Source organism: Bubalus bubalis, chromosome 6 (genome assembly GCF_019923935.1).
Source record: "Bubalus bubalis isolate 160015118507 breed Murrah chromosome 6, NDDB_SH_1, whole genome shotgun sequence".
Lineage (NCBI taxonomy): Eukaryota > Metazoa > Chordata > Mammalia > Artiodactyla > Bovidae > Bubalus > Bubalus bubalis.
In genome coordinates this window covers 109,477,660-109,497,242 of record NC_059162.1, presented here as the reverse complement: position 1 = coordinate 109,497,242, position 19,583 = coordinate 109,477,660, and the positions used below count along the sequence as shown (strand labels likewise).

At 36.9% G+C, this 19,583-nt stretch overlaps 1 protein-coding gene and 1 pseudogene across 5 annotated transcripts in view; one reads left to right on the top strand and one right to left on the bottom strand.

The window, feature by feature from the left end:
- Nucleotides 1–19,583, top strand: part of AGO3 (argonaute RISC catalytic component 3) — a 135,093-nt gene that overhangs the window by 29,004 nt on the left and 86,506 nt on the right. For 3 of the 5 annotated variants that reach the window (XM_044945262.2, XM_044945263.2, XM_006077598.4), the window contains one exon: nucleotides 3,568–3,739. In XM_044945262.2, coding sequence (XP_044801197.2) covers nucleotides 3,568–3,739 — 172 coding nt within the window. Of the gene's footprint in view, nucleotides 1–3,567; nucleotides 3,740–14,861; nucleotides 14,927–19,583 lie in introns of those variants that run through there. The other 2 variants (XM_044945264.2, XM_044945265.2) reach the window with 2 other exon arrangements.
- Nucleotides 6,010–6,547, bottom strand: LOC123465901 (annotated as a pseudogene).

Below are 19,583 nucleotides of genomic sequence, written 5' to 3'. Positions count from 1 at the left end.
AAAGAAATACTTAGGTATGAATCTAACAAAATATGTATAAGATGTATGTGAAGGAAACTGCAAAACTTTGATTTAAAAAAAAAGAAAATCTGTGGTTTGGTGGTGTAGTCTCTAAGTTGTACCTGACTCTTGTGACCCCATGGACTGTATAGCCTGCAAGGCTCTTCTGTCCATTGGATTTCCCAGGCAAGAATACTGGAATGGGTTGCCATTTCCTTCTCCAAAAGAAAATCTAAATAGAGATATTCTATTATACATGGGTAGGAAGACTCATTGTCATAAAGATCTTAGTTCTTCTCAATTTATGTATTTAGCACAATTCTAAACAAAATCTCAGCAAGTTATTTTATGGACATTAAGAAACTGATTGTGAAGTTTATATGGAAAGACAAAAATACCCAGAAGAGCTACATGATATTAAAGGAGATTAAAGTCATAGAACTGATTGACAGTACCTGATTTCAAAGCTTACTATAAAATATCGTAATCAAGACAGTATATGTTATTGACAAAAGGATAGATACATCAATGAAACAAAATAGCACAGCAGAGTGAGTTCCAATCCCAGTTCTGCTACTAAAACATAAAGACATCCTACGGACTGGAAGAAAATATTTGCAGATGATTCATCCAACAGGGGCTTAATTTCCAAAATATACAAACAGCTCCTACAATTGCATAACCAAAAAAAAAAAACCCACTCAAAAAAACAGAATACCTAAATAGACATTTTTCCAAAGAAGACATATAGATGAAAACATGAAAACCTGCTCCACATCACTAATTAAAAATGCAAGTCAAAACTATAATGAGGTATCACCTCAGGCCAGTCAGAATGACCATCATCAAAATGGCCATCCTACACATTGTTGGAGAGGGTGTGGAGGAAAAGGAACCCCCTACAGCATTGGTGGGAATGTAAATTGTTGCCGCCACTATGGAAAACAGTATGGAGGTTCCTCAAAAACCAAAAATAGAGTTATCATATAATCTAGCAATCCCAGTCCTGGGCGAGTACCCATACAAAACTATAATTCAAAAAGATACATGAACCCCTAATTCATAGCGGCACTATTTACAATATCCAAGGCATAGAAACAACCTAAATGTCCAACAGCAGTTGAATGGATAAAGAAGATGTGAGTTACATATATGGGCTTCCCTGGTGGTCAGCTGGTAAAGAATCCACCTGCGGTGTGGGAGACCTGGGTTCCATCCCTGGGTTGGGAAGATTCCCCTGGAGGAGGGAAAGGCTACCCACTCCAGTGTTCTGGCCTGGAGAATTCCATGGACTTTACAGCCCATGGGGTCGCAAAGGGTCGGAAACGACTGAGTGACTTTCACTCCACTCCACTTCACTTCTTCATACATGGAATATTACTCAACCATTATGTGTGTGTATATATATATATATAAAGAAGATATGTTACATATATGTAACATAATATTATGTTATTATGCAGCCATTAAAAAGAGCAAAATAATGCCATTTGTAGCAATATGGATGGACCTAGAGATTATCATAGTAAGCAAAGTAAGTCAGAAAAAGATACAGACTTCCCTGGTGATCCAGCGGCTAAGACTCCATTCTCCCAATGCAGATCGCTTGGGTTTAATCCCTGGTTAGGGAACTGGATCCCACATGCTGCAACTGAGAGTTCACATACCTCAACTACAAGAATCCTGCATGCTACAGTGAGGACCTGGCACAGCCAAGTAAATAATTTTTTTTAAAGAGACAAATGCCATGTGATATCACTTATATGTGGAATCTAAAATACAGCACAAATGAACATGTCTAGAAAACAGAAACAGACTCACAGACACAGAGAACAGACTTGTGGTTGCCAAGGAAGAAGCAGGTTGGCAGCGGGAAGGACTGGAGTGTGGTAGCAGATGGCAACTATTATATGTAGGATGGATAAACAACAAGGTCCTACTGTATAGCTCAAGGAACTATTTTCAGTATCCTGTGATAAACCAAAATGGAAAAGAACATGAAAACGGATATGTGTGTAATTGAGTCACCTTGCTGTAAAGCAGAAATTAAACACAACATTGTAAATCAACTATACTTCAGTAACGTTTAAAAAATAAAAATAATTGTTATAAGATGTAGTAAGAGCTTGGTAAATTTTATCTATCGTTTATGTTCTGATTTGATCCTGACAAGATTCATGAAAAAGGCAGATTAGGTATTATTTCCGTTTTATAGGTCAGGAAATAGAATTTAAGGGCTATTGTTGCTGCTTAGTCGCTTCAGTCGTGTCCGACTCTGTGCGACCCCATAGACGGCAGCCCACCAGGCTCCCCCATCCCTGGGATTCTCCAGGCAAGAACACTGGAGTGAGTTGCCATTTCCTTCTCCAATGCATGAAAGTGAAAAGTGAAAGTGAAGCCACTCAGTCGTGTCCGACTCTTAGCGACCCCATGGACTACAGCCCACCAGGCTCCTCTGTCCATGAGATTTTCCAGGCAAGAGTACTGGAGTGGGGTGCCATTTTCTTCTCCTTAAGGGCTATTACTGTGTAACAAAGAGCAAGTGGTTAGGGGCTTCCCTGGTGGCTCTAGTGGTAAAGAACCTGTCTGCCAGTTCAAGAGAGGCCAGTTCAATCCCTGAGCCAAGAAGATCCTTTGGAGTAAGAAATGGTAACTCCAATATTCTTGCCTGGTGAATCCCATGGACAGAGGAGCTTCGCAGGCTACAGTCCATGGGGCCGCAAAGAGTTGGACATGACTGAGTGATTAACGCACACTTACTTTGTTTATTGTGAATAGTACTGCTATGAGCATAGGTATATAATTATCAATAGCCCACTTTCAGTTCTTTTGGGGTTATACCCAGAAGTAGATAATAGATCTATTGGATCATATGATAATTCTGCTTTTAATGTTTTGAGGAACCACTCTACTGTTTTCCAAAGCAGCTGTGCCATTTTACATTTTATCAACAGTTTTTCAGATTTTATCTGCTTTTGTGTATCAGTAAGCTGTTTTTTTCTAGGACTTTGTCTAATTGATCAAACTTTCAAATTTATTAAGTGTTTGTAATGTCTTTGGTATTTGTGGTAATACATTTTTTCCATTTATATTGGTTACTTCAACCTTTTTTCTCATGTTGTAAAAGTTTGTGTTGTCTGGAATTTATCACTTTATCTTTTCAAGTAATTGATTTTGTGCTTTGTTGATCTTTTTTTTGTTTGTTTATTTTGTTCATTTGCTCTTACCCTTCTATAAGATTATTATGCTGTTGGTCACACACTCTTTGGATACGAGTGGTTTGTGGATTTGTGGTTTGCTTATGCTCACCTGGGTTTGTGGGATTGTTTTTTCCACCCCTTCTAAAACAGTTTTTCAGAGGTACCCCGTTTTTTTTCTCTGTATGTTTTAATGAAGAAAGTAAATTGGAGTGAAAGAAAGGGGTCTTAGAATTGACATCATTTTTCAGCACTGGGCTTTAGTCATTATCAGCCGTACTTAAAATTCTAACCTACTCTGGTTGACAAGATTATCAAACGCAGCTTGTAACAGTGTTTCTGTCTCTCTTTTTTTCCCCTTCCCTGGCAGGACCCGTTGGGGCCCAGCCCCTACTCATGGTGCCCAGAAGACCTGGCTATGGCACCATGGGCAAACCCATTAAATTGCTGGCTAACTGTTTTCAAGTTGAAATTCCAAAGATTGATGTCTACCTCTATGAGGTAGATATTAAACCAGACAAGTGTCCTAGGAGAGTGAACAGGTAAGAATCAAGAAGTCACAGAGATCTTTTGCTGTTGATTTTTGTCTTTGCTTTAGAAATTATGTTTATCTTGTACGTCTAAATAGCAGTGTTTAATGTCTAACAGTTTAACCAAGAACACATGGTAATTTTCTTTGAAATTGACTGTACGTCAGAGGTGTGATATGGGGGAAATCTACAAATAGTCTTGAAATTTTTCTGTTATAGTAACCTTATATGTTTTCTCTGTGATAATAGAAAAGGTCCAACTCATTGTTACGTGCTCTTAAAATCAGACTGAATCTTTTTTTCCTTTGCTATTAAGTAATATCTATCGGTGCTTTTCTTTTCTCTTCCCACCTACCTTGAACTTATTTACCCCTTCTGTAATACTCCTTTTGAGACAATGGTGATTGTCATAAATTTATGCCTTCCCATCCTCAACTCCTCTAACTGTTCCCTACTCTTATGTAGGAACAAGTATATATGATATATAAAGATTTGCAGTGTGCTGTTAATAAGCTTCTCTCACTCCCTCCAAATACTATGAATGTGGATATGGTTTAGGTAATACAGGAAACATGAAAGGAATTTATGACATGATGTACACCACAAAGGAGGTTTTTTTAATTGGAGTATACTTGCTTTACAATGTTGTGTTAGTTTCTGCTGTACAATAGCATGAATCACCTATAAGTATACATAGACTCCCTCCCTCTTGAACCTCCCTCCCACTCCCTCCAGGTCATCACAGAGCGCTGAGCTGAGCTCCCTGGGCTGTTCAGCAGCTTCCCACTAGCTGTCTGAGTAGTGTACATATGTCAGTGCTACTCTCTCAATTTGTACCACCCTCTTCATGCCCCCTCCTGTGAGATAAGATCCATAAGAAATATGAAATAAATTAGTACTAAGAATCTCTGTAATAACATGTAACAGAAAACCCCTATCATATGAGTGTTATAATTAATGTAATAGCAGAGTTCTTTCTGAAGTCAGGAGGCAAGTTGTAGAGTATTACAAGTAGAGAAACCTAAGGTATCAACTAATCTGATACCTTTTTTTCCTCCATACCTTTTTTATAGCTGAAATCCAGAAAGGTTGAGAGGCTTATTCAACAATGCTTACTAGTAGCAAATGTGAGACCAGAACTCCAGAATCCTGACTTGATAGTTGTTAAGAAAAATTTGTAAAGCAAGAAGGGAAGGAATTGAATTAATCTAAAGAGTTGGTAGAATTGCAGATAGCTGTAGTAAAGAAAGCACTTTTTGTTTTGTTTTTAAGATAAGGCAGCAGTAACAAAGATACAAACTCCAGGAGATAGTGAAGGACAGGGAAGCCTGGCGTGCTGCAGTCCATGGGGTCGCAAAGAGTCGGACATGACTTAGCGACTGAACAACAACAAAGGTATGGCAGTTGAGGAGAACCAGGTGTATTGACCTAAGCCAGGCTCAAAGGGGAGGTTCTAGTCAGTTACTACAGTACTTGCCATTTATGACTAGATGATTACCTAATCTTGCTGTAGCCTCTGCCTCTTTCCTGAGCTTTGGACTGACACCTTACTATCTATAAAGGACTTCAAACAACTTATTCTCTGAATCCTCCTCCCCACACTCTGCTCATGTTGCTATATTCTTTTTCTCTACCTAAATTCCCAAACTAGAACTTCCTTTTCCTCCTATTGGTGATCATGTCCCATTGCTTCTTTTTCAGAAACTATTCCCTAATCTGGCCCCCTCTATCCGTATTACTGCCACCTTGGTTTCAGACCCTTATTTGTTGCCTAGACTATTGTAATGACCTTGTCTGCCCTAACATCTCTTTCTCTCTGCATTCTCCTAACATATCTACACTTTTGGCATAGTTATCCTTTTAAGTAAGAAATCTGATGATTTCACTCCCCTACTTTTAAATGTGTTCAGCTGCCTATTGCCTACAGAATAGCATCCCAAGTTTAGTATAGTATGCCCTTCTTAGTTTGGCTCTAACCTTCATCTTTTTTCATATTCTGCGACTCCTACCTGGAATCCTCTCTCTGCCTTTATCTATCTGGCAAACTTCTATTATTTTTAAAGACGAACCTTTTGAACTCCATAGTCAGATGGTAGTTCACTGTTTAAAATAAATAATAACTGGCAGTTTATTAATCGATGGAGTATATTGCACAACAAATTCCCTCACATCTTTCAGGAAGAAAACCCGTTAGATTTGAAGAATAAAGACATCACCCACTGAATTTGGACATCATTAAAAGGTGCTTTAAATATTTCTTTGGGAAAAGGGACACAACAGTTCTACTTAGGAGAAACATACAGTCCAGGTCTTTTATTTTCTTTATAGCCATTGTGACACGAATTCATGGAGAATGGGCTCAGCAGTTCAGGCTCCTTCCCACTGGTTCTCACAGAGTGTGCGTCTCTGGGTGGAGCAAGCTGGTGCTTCAGCTGAACCCAAATACTTTTCTTTTTGGCTCCCTTCTTTTTCTAATCATTTTCCTTTACACATTTCAGGAAGCTGTCTTGGCTCTTAGACTGCTTAATGTGCTCCATGTGCACATTAATTCTCTTGGCAAGAACCTTGCCCTTAACTTGTTTGTTTACACGGATGCCATCAGCATGCTAGGTAACACTGTAGACTCTTCCAGTTTTGCCACCGTAACATTTATGGGGCATTCCTTGTCAAGAATGGTGCCCTCACCTTGTTATCTACAACATCACCTCTCTTGTTGATGTGCATGATGTATGTGGCCACAGGAGCAACTCCATGTTTCCTAAAAGGCCTAGAGAACATACAGCGAGTACCCCTCCTCTCTCCCTTCTTGTTGGTCATTTTCAGAAAATGCTGGAGGGTGGCGGTTCCAGCCGAAAGGCCAGCTCATTCTACTATGACCTTGTAGTACTTGATTGGTATGCACTTTTGTTACAATATTTTTAGTACAATATTTGTTGCTACCTTCTTCTCTCAGCATAACCTCTTCATGAGAAGTTATACTCTTTATCATCATCTGTATCATCATCTGATCTTAGCTCAGTGATTGGCACAGAGTAAATACTTATTAAAATGAACAAAATGCCTATAAAACTAAGAGGGGATGAGTGTATTGGTGAGACACAGGAAAGAGAACTGGACATTACAAAGGGCTTCGTATGCCTAGATATGGATGTTCAGTACCCTATCCTCTCTCCTAGAATATGCAGGTTAGTCTTTATCATAGTATCCTTTTCTTTTGTCTGTCTTTGTGCTTACAGGGATTACCCATCTCATGCTGCACTCTCAAATTCCCTTTTTCTTGTTTCTCAAAACTAGGGTGTTAATGTGTAAATTTGAACAGAGGATAATCCTGACCTTTCTGGTAGATGTTTACATTTTTTAAGGGCATTTATTAATCTAAAGAAATCTCTTAACTGATAGAATGTCTAAGGCAGATATTTCTTAGCTGAATTTCTTATTATCGCCTCTCCAGCTTGCCCTGCCTGAAAGAATTGTCCTTAAATATAGCAATATATAGTGGAGAATTCTTATATGTTATTTATTGAATAGGAAAATTATATAATTATAATGTTAGAAACAGAGATCAAATTGCCAACGTTTGCTGGATTATGGAGAAAGCTAGGGAATTCCAAAAAAATTTGCCTCTGTTTCGTTGACTATGCCAAAGGCTTTGACTGTGTGGATCATAATAAACTGTGGAAAGCTCTTAAAGAGGTGGAAATACCAGACCATCTTACCTGTCTCCTGAGAAATCTATTTGTGGGTCAAGAAGCAACAGTTAGAACCCTGTATGGACAGGGTTGTCTGCTGTCACCCTGTTTGTTTAACCTGTACACCAAGCACATCATGAAAAATGCCCGGCTGGATGAACTCATCCAAGCTGGAATCAAGATAGCGGGAGAAACATCGACAGCCTTAGATATTTGGATGATACCACTCTAATGGCAGCAAGCTATGAGGAACTAAAGAGCTTCTTGATGAGGGTAAAGGAAGAAAGTGAAACAGCCGGCTTAAAACTAAATATTAAAAAAACTAAGATCATGGCATCCGGCCCCATCACTTCATGGCAAATAGAAGGGGAAAAGGTGGAAGCAGTAACAGATTTCCTCATCCTGGGCTCTGAAATCACTGCGGATGGTGACTGCAGCCATGAAATCAGAAGATGATTGCTTCTTGGCAGGAAAGCTATGACAAACCTAGACAGTGTGTTGAAAAGCAGAGACGTTACTCTGCCAACAGAGGTCCGTATAGTCTAGGCTATAGTCTTCCCAGTGGTCACATACGGTTGTGAGAGTTGGACCGTAAAGAAGGCAGAGCACCTTCATTCAAACTGTGGTACTGGAGAAGACTCCTGAGAGTCCCTTGGACAGCAAGGAGATCAAACCAGTCAATTTTAAGGGACATCACCCCTGAATACTCCTCGGAAGGACTGATGCTGTAGCTTAAACTGCAGTATTTTGATCATTTGATGCAAACAGCTGACTCATTGGAAAAGTCCCTGATGCTGGGAAAGATTAAGGGCAGAAGGACAAGAGGGCATCATAGGATGAGATGGCTGGATGGCATCACCAATGCAATGGACATGAATTTGGGCAAACTTCAGGAGATGGTGAGGGACAGAGAGGCCTGGCATGCTGCAGTCCATGGGGTAGCAAAGAGTCGGACATGACTATGTGACTGAACAACAACAACAGTGTTAGAACAACAAAACCACTTGAAGACAAAATGGGTTGGAATTGAGGGAATGATAGGAGTTGGAGGCTTGGGACTTAGAGGTATGTCAGTTAAGGGTTTTTTTTTTAATATTTCAGATGAGTCTCTCAGACTGAGGCAGTAGCAGTAATGTTGGGTATAAAAGACCAAAATTATTTGTATTAGATTTGTTGCTTTTCTTACCTTTTTTTGGTAAAGGAATAATCACATGTTATATGTGTGTATATGAAGTTGTGTACCACAGAGTTTCAACATGTTGGTTAAATTTGAGAGGAACATATATATAATAAATTAGTGTGGTACATTCTGTTTTTAACTTAGGGCCCTGTTGACATCCCTAATTGCATTTCATCTTTATGTTGCTTTGTCTTCTTATGTTATTTGTCAGTAGAAGTAAAGGATCTGTAATTAAGATGTTTCCAAATGGAAATTTTTTTATCATGTACCTTTTATTTGAGTTTTGACAGGAGCTAGAGGATTTCTTTGGGACTCTAAAATTGGCATTAACCAACTTTATACTTTGCTAATAATATTGACTTAATTTTATGTCAACATCCACGAAACTTATTCCTTTTGTTTTCTTCAGAAGATTAGTTCTTGTCTTCACTTTTTGCAGTATTACATACAACTAGTCATTTAAAATTGTTGATGGGCTTCCTAAATTGGTTTAGTTCTTACACTTCAAAAACTAGAATTCCAAAAGTTGGAAACTCAATAGAACCTTACAATTCCTTTTCAATATTAACTAAATAGTTATGGGCCAAAATGTAGCAGTATTTAAATCAACACATACGAGGTTTCTCTTGTCCATATGCCACATGCTCAAATATTTGGAACTATGACATTAATCATACTAGTAGAATGAGGTATTGCAGCCAAGCAAGTTTCCACTTTAGTCAGAAGAGTTTTCTTGGACAAAATATGCAGGAAATGCTTGTGAATCATCTTGTGAGTCAATTTTTCTACCTTAGATTTTCTTTCTGTTGCTTTTTTTGTCCTTTTCTCACTTGTTTTCCGGAGTGTGTATCTATGTGGTTTTTTTTCCCCTATTTAATGATTTGATTTTAAAATCATCATTAGTTAAAAGAGTAAAGCAGGTTTCAGATGTTTCTAGGTGCTTTTTTACAAGTGAATGGTATTAATAACTAAAAGTTAATTTTTAGAAGTATTATGACCTAGAGTGTAAACTCTGTAGCCTGGGATTTTTATGCTCATTCGTGCAACTACTAAATGTATCAGGGTAAATCCTCAGTAAGCTGTCAACGTGCTTATTCAAAGCTGCTAAATAGTGAAATAGATGTGAAAATTGTATATGTAGCATGATTACAAATGCAAGATCTACTTGTATAAAGATTGAAGGAATCAGGAAATGGTAATAGAGTGATCAAATTTTTGATTTAATTTTCTTTCATAAATTAAACATTATCTTACAGTCATTATATTAGGATGATTGTGCTTACTCAGTCAGTCGTGTCAGTTGTGACTCTTTGCCACCCTTTGGACTGTAGCCTGTCAGGCTCATCTGTCCGTGGGATTTTTCAGGCAAGAATAGTGGAATGGGTTGCCATTTCCTTCTCCACAGGATCTTCCTGACCCAGGAATTGAACCTGTGTCTCCTATGTCTCCTGCATTGCAGGCGGATTCTTTACCTGTTACTATTCTATTACGATTAATGACATAGTGCTGAATATTTGTGCATATTGCATACAGAGGTAATATAATTCTGATGGTTGAATTTTAGAAGGAAAAAATAAATCTATATTGAAACGATTTTGGCTTTTATGTAGAAATCATCACAAGTCAGAGTGTTTGAAGAAACTCTCTTTTGTTATTTGGAATATTATTGACAGTGTTATACTAGGGTAGTGTTCCAAGAAAGGGACATTCTTTTTTTAAATAGCAACTTCATTGATATACAATTCACATAGTACACAGTTCACTCATTTAAAATGTACAATTCAGTGTTATTTAGTATGTTTACAGTGATATTGTACAGCCATCACCCCAGTCATACTTTAGAACATTTTGTCCTCTGCCAAAGAAATCTCATTAGCAGCACTCCCCATTTCCTCCCTCTCTGCATCCCTCCCTCCCTGCATCCCTGCCCAACACTAGCCTACTTTCTGGCTCTGTAGATTTGCCTTTTCTGGACATTTCAATATAAATGGAATCATACAGAATGTGGCCTTTTGTGTGACCGACCTCTTTCATTTCACATGTTTTCACATAATGTTGTAACAGAAAGAAGTAAAAGTGTGAGTCGCTCAGTTGTGTCCGACTCGATGCAACCCCACAGACTGTAGTCCACTAGTCTGCTCTGTCCATGGGATTCTCCAGGCAAGAATACTGGAGTGGGGTAGCCACTTCCTTCTCCAGGGATCTTCCTAACCCAGGGACTGAATCTGTGTCTACCTGCATTGCAGGCAGATTCTTTACAGTCTGAGTCACCAGGGAAGTCCCTTAATGTTGTAGTATCTATTAGTATTTCATTACTTTTTATTACTTAATAAGATTCCATTGTATGGATATTTTGTGTTTCTGTTCACTTGTTGATGGATGTGTGACTTGTTTGCACTTTTTGGCTCTTAAGATTTATGTTGCTATTCACATTCATGTTTTCATTTCTCTTGAGTGTATACCCAAGAGTGGAATCAAATAGCAACTCAATGTTTAATCTTTTGAGGAACTGCCAGAATCTTCCAAAGTGGATGCATCATTTTACATTCCTGATAGCAGTGTGTGGTGATTCCAGTTTCTCTACATCCTCGTTAACATTTGTTATCTGTCTTTTTCACTAGCTATCTTAGTAAGTGTTGAGGAGTATCACATTGTTACTTTGATTTGCATTTCCCTGATGGCTAATGATGTTGAGCATCTTTTTGTGTACTTACTGGCTATTTGCATATTTTCAGAGAAATGTCTGTCCAAGTCTTTTGCCCATTTTAAAATTAAATCATTTGCCTTTTTTGTTACTAAGCTATAGGAGTTCTTTATACCTTATCAGATAAGATGATTTGCAAAAGTTTTCTCCTTTTCTGCACCGTGCCTTTTTTACTTCCTTTTAAAATTTTTTCTTTTTTCTTGCAATTGAGATATAGTTGATTTACAATACTATATTAGTTTCAAATGTACAACATAATGATTTGACATTTAATAGATTATACTCCATATAAAGTTATTATATAAAATATTGGCTATATTCCTTTTGCATTTTCACTTTCTTTGAAACACATTTTTTATTTTGATGAAGTCTAGTTATTTTTTCTTTTGTCAGCTGTTCTTTTGATGTGTTTTGAGGGGTATACTTCTGATTAAAATGATTTAGAAGACAAACCCCAAAAAACACTGCCAGTGAAAATTAAATGGTTTAGTTCTGCATGTTCAGCTGTCTTGGGGAAACTTTACCATACAAAATATATAATTTTTAAAAAGCAAGTTTTATTTGCCTTGTTAGTCGTTAGTCACTTGTAAGATAATAAAGCTAATAGATGGTGAATATTTCAAATCTCAAAGTTCTTTTAAAGTAGCATCTAAATAAATTACTCACTAATCTTTTGGTTGATATTCCTACAATATATTTGAAATTTAAAGGTATTTTTCAAAGATACTGTTGTAAATAAAGATATGCCTAAACATAGGGACTGTAGGTAGGGTTTATTTTTAACATCTGTCCATTTGTGTAGATTCAAATTACAATAACAGCTGTATAGTATTCCATTGTAGGGTGTGCCTTGATTGTTTACTTCTAGCCTGCTCCTTTTTTTTTTCTTAGACTGAGTTAATTTAAAGCAGTTATCTGAATGTGCTATATTATTGTACCAGTTAAGGATGCTATTGGTACTAGATTTCAACATTTATGGATCTGACTAGAACTATAATTCTAAATCTACAGTAACTTTTAAAACCTTAAAGATCGTTTTTTAAATCTTGCCTATGTTTTCTTAACTGTTTAATTTATTGTGCGTCTGTTTTGTGTCAGGCACTGTGCTAAGCTCTGGGGATAACAAGATAAATAAGACACGATTCCTGCCAAGGGTTTTATAGTCTGTGTAGAGTGACAAGTTCTGTGAGATGTGTGGAGTACTGATTCCCAATTTTGGTTATGGAGATAGAGTAGATGACATGCTATCTGAGCTGAATAGTTACCTGGTGGAGCAGGGGAAAGAATATTCCATATAGGGAACATGAGTAAAGGTATGACATGTTTATGTAACAGAAATTGGCCAGTATAAATAGAGTCGATAGAGTCTGAAAAGTTGGCCAGGGAATAGGTTATGAAAGATCTTAAGTCCATGCTAAGGCTTGTGAATTCAGAAAGAGTAGAGAGCCATATTCCCATGGACAGAGGAGCCTGATGGGCAACAGTCCATGGGGTCTCAAAGAGTCGGCCACGACTGAGTGACTTTACACACTCATTCAGCAATAAATAAATATATATATATTTATATACAGAAATTAATTTTTTAATTATTAAAAAATTATACTACTGTTCTAACTTTGTGTAACTATCAAAAAATTAAAGGTGGGAAACAATATTTGAAATAAACTAAGACTATAGTAATTTGAAATGTTCTGATTTCTGTACCAGAAACCTGATAGAATATGTGCTACACACTTGAACAGAAAAAAGTTACAGCTTGCTGAAAATGAATGAATGAGTGAGAGTTTCACTGTTAACTCACATTACAGAAATCCCATTATTCCCTTAGGATTTCTTGTGTACCTACATGTGTTGTTACACCTGACCATCTCATGTGGACTAAGTGAGGGCACCAGTGTCAATCTCTATTCATGAATATTAGTCCATCTTGATTAGTAATTGTTAGATGAAAATTAAATATAAATACTTGTAACGATTTTTTCTCATACTCCAGCATACCCCCAGCACCTCTAGTACTTGCTTTTTTAAATTTGAAGTATAGTTGATTTATAACATTAGTTTCAGGTGTATAGCTTAGTGAGTCAGTATTTTTTGCAGTTATACTTCATTATAGTTATTAAAAGATAATGCTTATAATTCCCTATGCTGTCCTCTTTGCTGATCTGTTTAATATTTTATGCTGCTGCTGCAGCTGTTTAGTCACTAATTTGTGTCCAACTTTTTGCCACCCCATGGACTATAGCCAACTAGGTTCCTCTGTCCATGGGATTTCCCAGGTGAGAATACTCTGGTGGCTTGCCATTTCCTTCTCCAGGGGATCTTCCCAACCCAGGGGTCGAGCTCACATCTCCTGCACTGCAGGCAGATTCTTTACCACTGAGCCACCAGGGAAGAGGTGATAGTTAAAAGCTAGGGAGAGTGCATAGAATCAAGATAAGAAGACTGAGAATAGATTCCTGGGATAAGACTCAGGTTTGTCAATGAAGACACTTAGGAGATTGGAAAGGTAGGAAAACCAGGACAAAGTAGAAGGTGTTTCAGAGAAAGTAAGTCAAGTATCATGATTTTCAAGGATAGATCACAGTTGCAGATGCTCAAAGAAGCCAGGAATATAGAGACTGAAAAGAGACTGTGTCTGAAGAAGTCAATGGTGGTCTGAAGGAGAGTGTTCTAGAGGAGAATGGTTAGTGTAAGCCACCTTGAGTTTAAAATCTATTACTCAATCTAGTCTATCAGTCGTTTGTGAATACTAGAAGTGTTTATAGATTAACTACTGTGGTTATATAAGGTTTTGAAATAATTCATACCCATGTGAACTGGCAGTGAAGATAGTTTATGGTGAAATGCTCTGATGTACTATGAATTTTGTAAAGTATTAAAAATTTGACCTGAAGTATAACTCTACTCTGCATCTTTAAACTTTATCTTGACACAAAAGTATTTATTGGCTACCCTCTCTGCTACTTAGCACAGAGGTATGAAGTTAAATTAGAAGTTGGAAGGATACTAGGAGAGCTTGTCAGCTGTTTTCATTGTGTTTTATAAACCACTGGGTGTTTTTAGCATCTTGTTATATATCTTAGCAGTATTGTTATACCTTCTCCAGTATTCTTGTGTATAGACTCCTCATGGACAGAGAGCCTAGGGCTACAGTCCATGGGGTCACAAAGTCGGACACGACTGAGTGACTCAGCACAGCACATACTTCAGCCATTTTCCTTTATTCTGTCTGTGCTATAGTCACAGATTAATTTATTAGCTGGGAATACTAAATTAAGGTGAAAAGTCACTTTAGAGGAATATATTATTTCATGCCTTCTCCTAAAGACTAATGTAGTATTTCCCATTCTACCTTTAGGGAGTAGAAAATTAAGAGGTACTTAAAAATGAGATGAATGAAGATGGGTGTCTGTGAGTTTATAGTAACAATTAACAGGAAAGGAAAATAATTTCCTCTCCTCCTTTTTATATTAAAATTTCCCTCTCCTACCATTTTTCTGTTGTATGAGTCAGGTGATAAAGTGGAACTTACTGAAACCAATATTAAATTTTACTTTACAGTCTGTGCACCAGAGCATGATGGAATCAAAAGACTTGGTACCAGAATGTAGGAAGTGGTGGTTGAGGTAAGAGTGGGAAGGTAGGCTGTAGCCCTCTGTAAGACCTAATGTACTCAGGTAGGTTCCATTTTTGTAGTGATTGCCAGATATTCTTCAGAATTTAAAAATTGTATCCTGAGGTTCCTCAGAAATGCATCATATTATTTTTTGCAAGAATTCTTCCTTCTTCAGACTAAGATTATTACTAAAAGGAAGCCACTGAAAAGTGGTTAGAAGTTCTTATTCCCAATTATTTAGATTTTCTTTCCTGCATGCTGTTTTAGAAGTTAAAATATTTTATGTATTTTGGTTATTGTAGCTTTACTTTTTATTGTAAGCTAAGAAGTTGGCTTAACAATACACACTTAAAATATTGTTCTGAAATTTCTACATTTGAACAAGAGACTCCGCCCCCCCCCCCCCCCCCCCCCCCCCCCCCCGCATTGTTAAAAGGCTAATGCTCCCCAACTATACTGTGGAGAAAATTCCATTCACAGTTTCTGTTAATTACCAGCATTCATTCTTTGTATTATTTACAGTATTTGATGCTGGTACATTATAATGTATCTGTTAGTTGTTTGGAAGAGTTCAGTATATCAGTATAATTCTTGAAGCATGTTTTTGAGATAATTATGCTTAAATTTTTATATAAAAATAGTACCATTCATATTTACTTTTTTCACCCAAGGTACTTTTACTGATATCCCACATCATCCTTGTAACAGTCCAAGACTATTAACCTCAGTTTTATTGATAAAGGAACTAAATTTAGAGAGGCCAAGTGAATTTCCTAACAATTTAGTGGCAGAATGAGACTTAAACCTCTTGTCTGCTTATTTTTTCTCCAGTAGTTATGTTACCACATATTATAAAGATTTTTCAAATTGGCCATTTCTCAGTTCAGATTTTATTCATAATTCAGTGAGTACTTTTGCTGCTCTAGCTGACTAGATAAATTAGTATTTTGGAGAGCTTTTCCTCTAGTTTTACATCCCTTCCTGATGGACATTCTGATAAACTACCCTTTGCCACTAGATCAGTTGAGATAAAAAGCGAAAAGTTGCAGTCCCTGGATTTTTCAGTTTGTTAACTTGAATAATAAAATTACTTTAAAAGTCAAATATATCATTTAATTACATTGTATTAATGAGAGGTTAAAGTTAAAATTGTTCAATGTGTCTATAATTCTAATACCATTCTGTAAAGACTCTGAAGTCTTGAGTTCAAATCAATTTTTGGTATAAGTACTCTTAAAGGAGTCTCTTTATCTTATACTGTGATAAAATCTGCAATTTCATATTTGATATTCTCTTAATTAAATTTTACTGTTAGAGGGGATTGCAGACATTATTCATTTCGATCTTCTAGTTGGTATCTTCCCTTACATAACTGCTCCTTGAACAGTTCTAGCAAGGATGAACTCAGGTACTTTATGAGATAGTGTAAACCACTTGTGAATAACTCTGGTGGTTAGAAAATGTTGGAAATTTTTGTTCCAAAATACTGCTCCTTATATTTTCCAACTATTTGTCTGATTTCCGTCCTCCCATACAAGGAAGATACTCAGGTTTTCACATGACAGACAGTCTGTCAAAATAACTGAAGACTTCTCTAATTTCCTTTGACTCCTTCCTATTTCCAGACTAAGAGTCTTTACTTTGATTTATTTTTATTTATATTATGTGAGGTTCGGTCAGAATAATCTTCTGGTTGTGTTTCATCTGTTAGGGTCTTAAGTTTTTTTCAAATTGAACAGAGTACTCCAGAATTTGAAATGACCTGTGTAATAGATGGTGGGAAGGTTACCTGCCTTATACTGGCTATTTAAATACATGCAACCTGAGTTCTTTAATTTTGAAGAAACTACATCACAATATTAGTTCATTTTGGATTTATAGTCATCTAAAGCTTCCCTGGTGGCTCAGATGGTAAAAAATCTGCATGCAGTGCAGGAGGAGACCTGGGTTCTATCCCTAGATTGAAAAGACCCCCTGGAGGAGGGCATGGCAACAAACTCCAGTATTCTTGCCTGGAGAATCCCACGGACAGAGGAGCCTGGCAGGCTACAGTCCATGGGGTCGCAAAAAGTCGGACACAACTGAGTGACTAAGCAGAGCACAGAGCCCTTTTGCATGAAAGCAGTGGATAAGTTCAGATCCTTTCATTTATTTTTATTGCCATTGAACTTTTCAAACATAAGTGTTTCGACTTACAGTTACCGTTATTATATTTCATCTTCATTTATTTAGTTTATTGTTGCAATTTGTCAGTAGCTTTTAACATTACTAATTTGTTTTTGGCATACTAGCCTTTCTTGTGTTTGTATCATTTGAGAGCTTCTTAACCAACAGATATTTTTTGATTACTTATTATATGTAGGGCACTAGATATGTTTCTTTTGCTTATTGTATTAATAGTTTGGGTGTGGGGGAGAACTTTACAGATTTATTTTGATAAATGTTTCCATGAATATCCAAGTTAACTTAGAGAAAGAAAAGGAACTTGCCCTGCCCCACTTTATAATTTAATAAAACACCCCAGTAATCATGGAATCGTAGGATACTGGTCCAGGAACATCCAAGTAGACCACTGGGACAATATAGAAAACTCAGTTCAGAACTTAAGATAAACTGTTCTTATAAATTGATCAGTTAAGTATAGACTGTTTTAGTAGACATTGTGGGAAAACTGATTCACTGTATGGAGAAAAATAAAATTGAGTTCTTACACAATACTATTTATAAAGAAGAACCTAAGATGGATTAGTGACCAACATAAGATAAATAAAATTAATAAAGCATAATGCATCTTTGTGACAATATTAGCAAAGTATTTCTTAAAACCTTAAAAAATGAAACCATGATTCATTTGATGATACAGCATTAACGTTTTCAGTTGTATGGACATTGTTAACAGGCAGATAACATTTGGGGGAAGAAGATATTTGCAACAACTAAACCTGTTAATGAAATAATATTAGAATAACAAAGAAACTCCTTCGGTTCAATGAGAAGACTGGCACCCCAATAGAAAATGAGCAGAGGAAATAAACAGGGAGTTCACAGAAGTAGGGAAATAGGACCCTCCAGGAGGATGGTTTAGTGCAGGCATTCCGAAGAGCAGTTTGGCAGTTCTTCATCATTTAGTTGATAAAATTCACTTGGATCTAGCAGTTCTCAGTGTATGTAGCCAGAGATTATTCTCACAAGTTCATAAAGGGACATAGAAGGAGACAATGCCTTGCAGCATTGTCTTGGTGGCTGACTGTTAAAGATACTGAGTCTGTATTGCTGGGAGACGGGATAGACAACATGTAGAGTTCAGTTCAGTCGCTCAGTCGTGTCCGACTTTGTGACCCCCTTGGACTTCAGCACGCCAGGCTTCCCTGTCCATCACCAACTCTCGGAGCTTACTCAAACTCATGTCCATCGAGTCGGTGATGCCATCCAACCATCTCATCCTCTCTTGTCCCCTTCTCCTCCTGCCTTCAATCTTTCCCAGCATCAGGGTCTTTTCAAATGAGTCAGTTTTTTGCATCAGGTGGCCAAAGTATTGGAGTTTCAGCTTCAGCATCAGTCCTTCTAATGAATATTCAGGACTGATTTCCTTTAGGATGGACTGGTTGGATCTCCTTGCAGTCCAAGGAACCCTCAAAAGCATCAATCAGAAACAATGAACTAAGTGTCCCATAGCAATTTAAATAAATTTTGAAAACCTTAGGCAGAGGGTAACGTTGGAATGTATACAAACAGAAGGATGTTCATCAAACATATTAGAGAAAATAATTTATTGAGAAGAACGGAAATAGGGAAATGGATATGGAAGGACGAGTCAGGGGTCTTAACGGATGAATGATGATAATGTGGCAATGAACCGAGGAGCATGATTAACTTAACTTTTTGTATCTGGAGAGTAAAAGTGAGGTTTGGAGGCTCATGTAGCAGTTGTATAAAAGTTGGGCTGGAGAAGAAAAAATTAGAGGCCTAAAAGTTAAAATAATCCAGGTAGTAGGACATGAGGTTTTAGGTTGGCGGTAATTGAAATAGAAAGTAAAAGAGTGGTGCAAGAAATACTTGCAAAATAAAATTGAAAGTTGAGGGAAATAGAAACTTTGAGCGTTTGGAAAGTTTCTCTGGGTGTCAAATCAACTTAATTTTGTTCCAGAAAATGCTTCTTTCTCCTTTCTCTTCTACTTGACTGGGCTAGAATTGAAATTTTTTTCTCATTCTTTTAAATGTACTATAAATTATATTTAGTACTATGTGAGTATACTGTCATTGTAATATATTTAGATTATATAAACAAAATAAAAAATCGTTCTTCACTTCTTTCTCCAGAGGTAACTAACCATTGTATCTGTGTGGTACATACCCTTCTAGATATTTTTCCTCTGCTTTTACAAATTAGGTGTGTGTAAAAATAAATATTGATTTGTGGATATTTGGTGTTATTCTCTCTATAATCTGCAATTTTTTTAAATGTCTAAAAAAGAAACTTTTAAGATATCTTTCCATGTAAGTATATAGGATAAAAATATTTGCTGGGTAAAAAATAGAGGTTTCAGAACATTTTTATTGGCCAGATACCATTGGAATGGGATGGAGGCGTACAGAGTACAGGTGTGTTTCTTGCTCTTAAAATCTCACAGTCTAGTAGAAGTAAAGCATATGATACTAATACTACA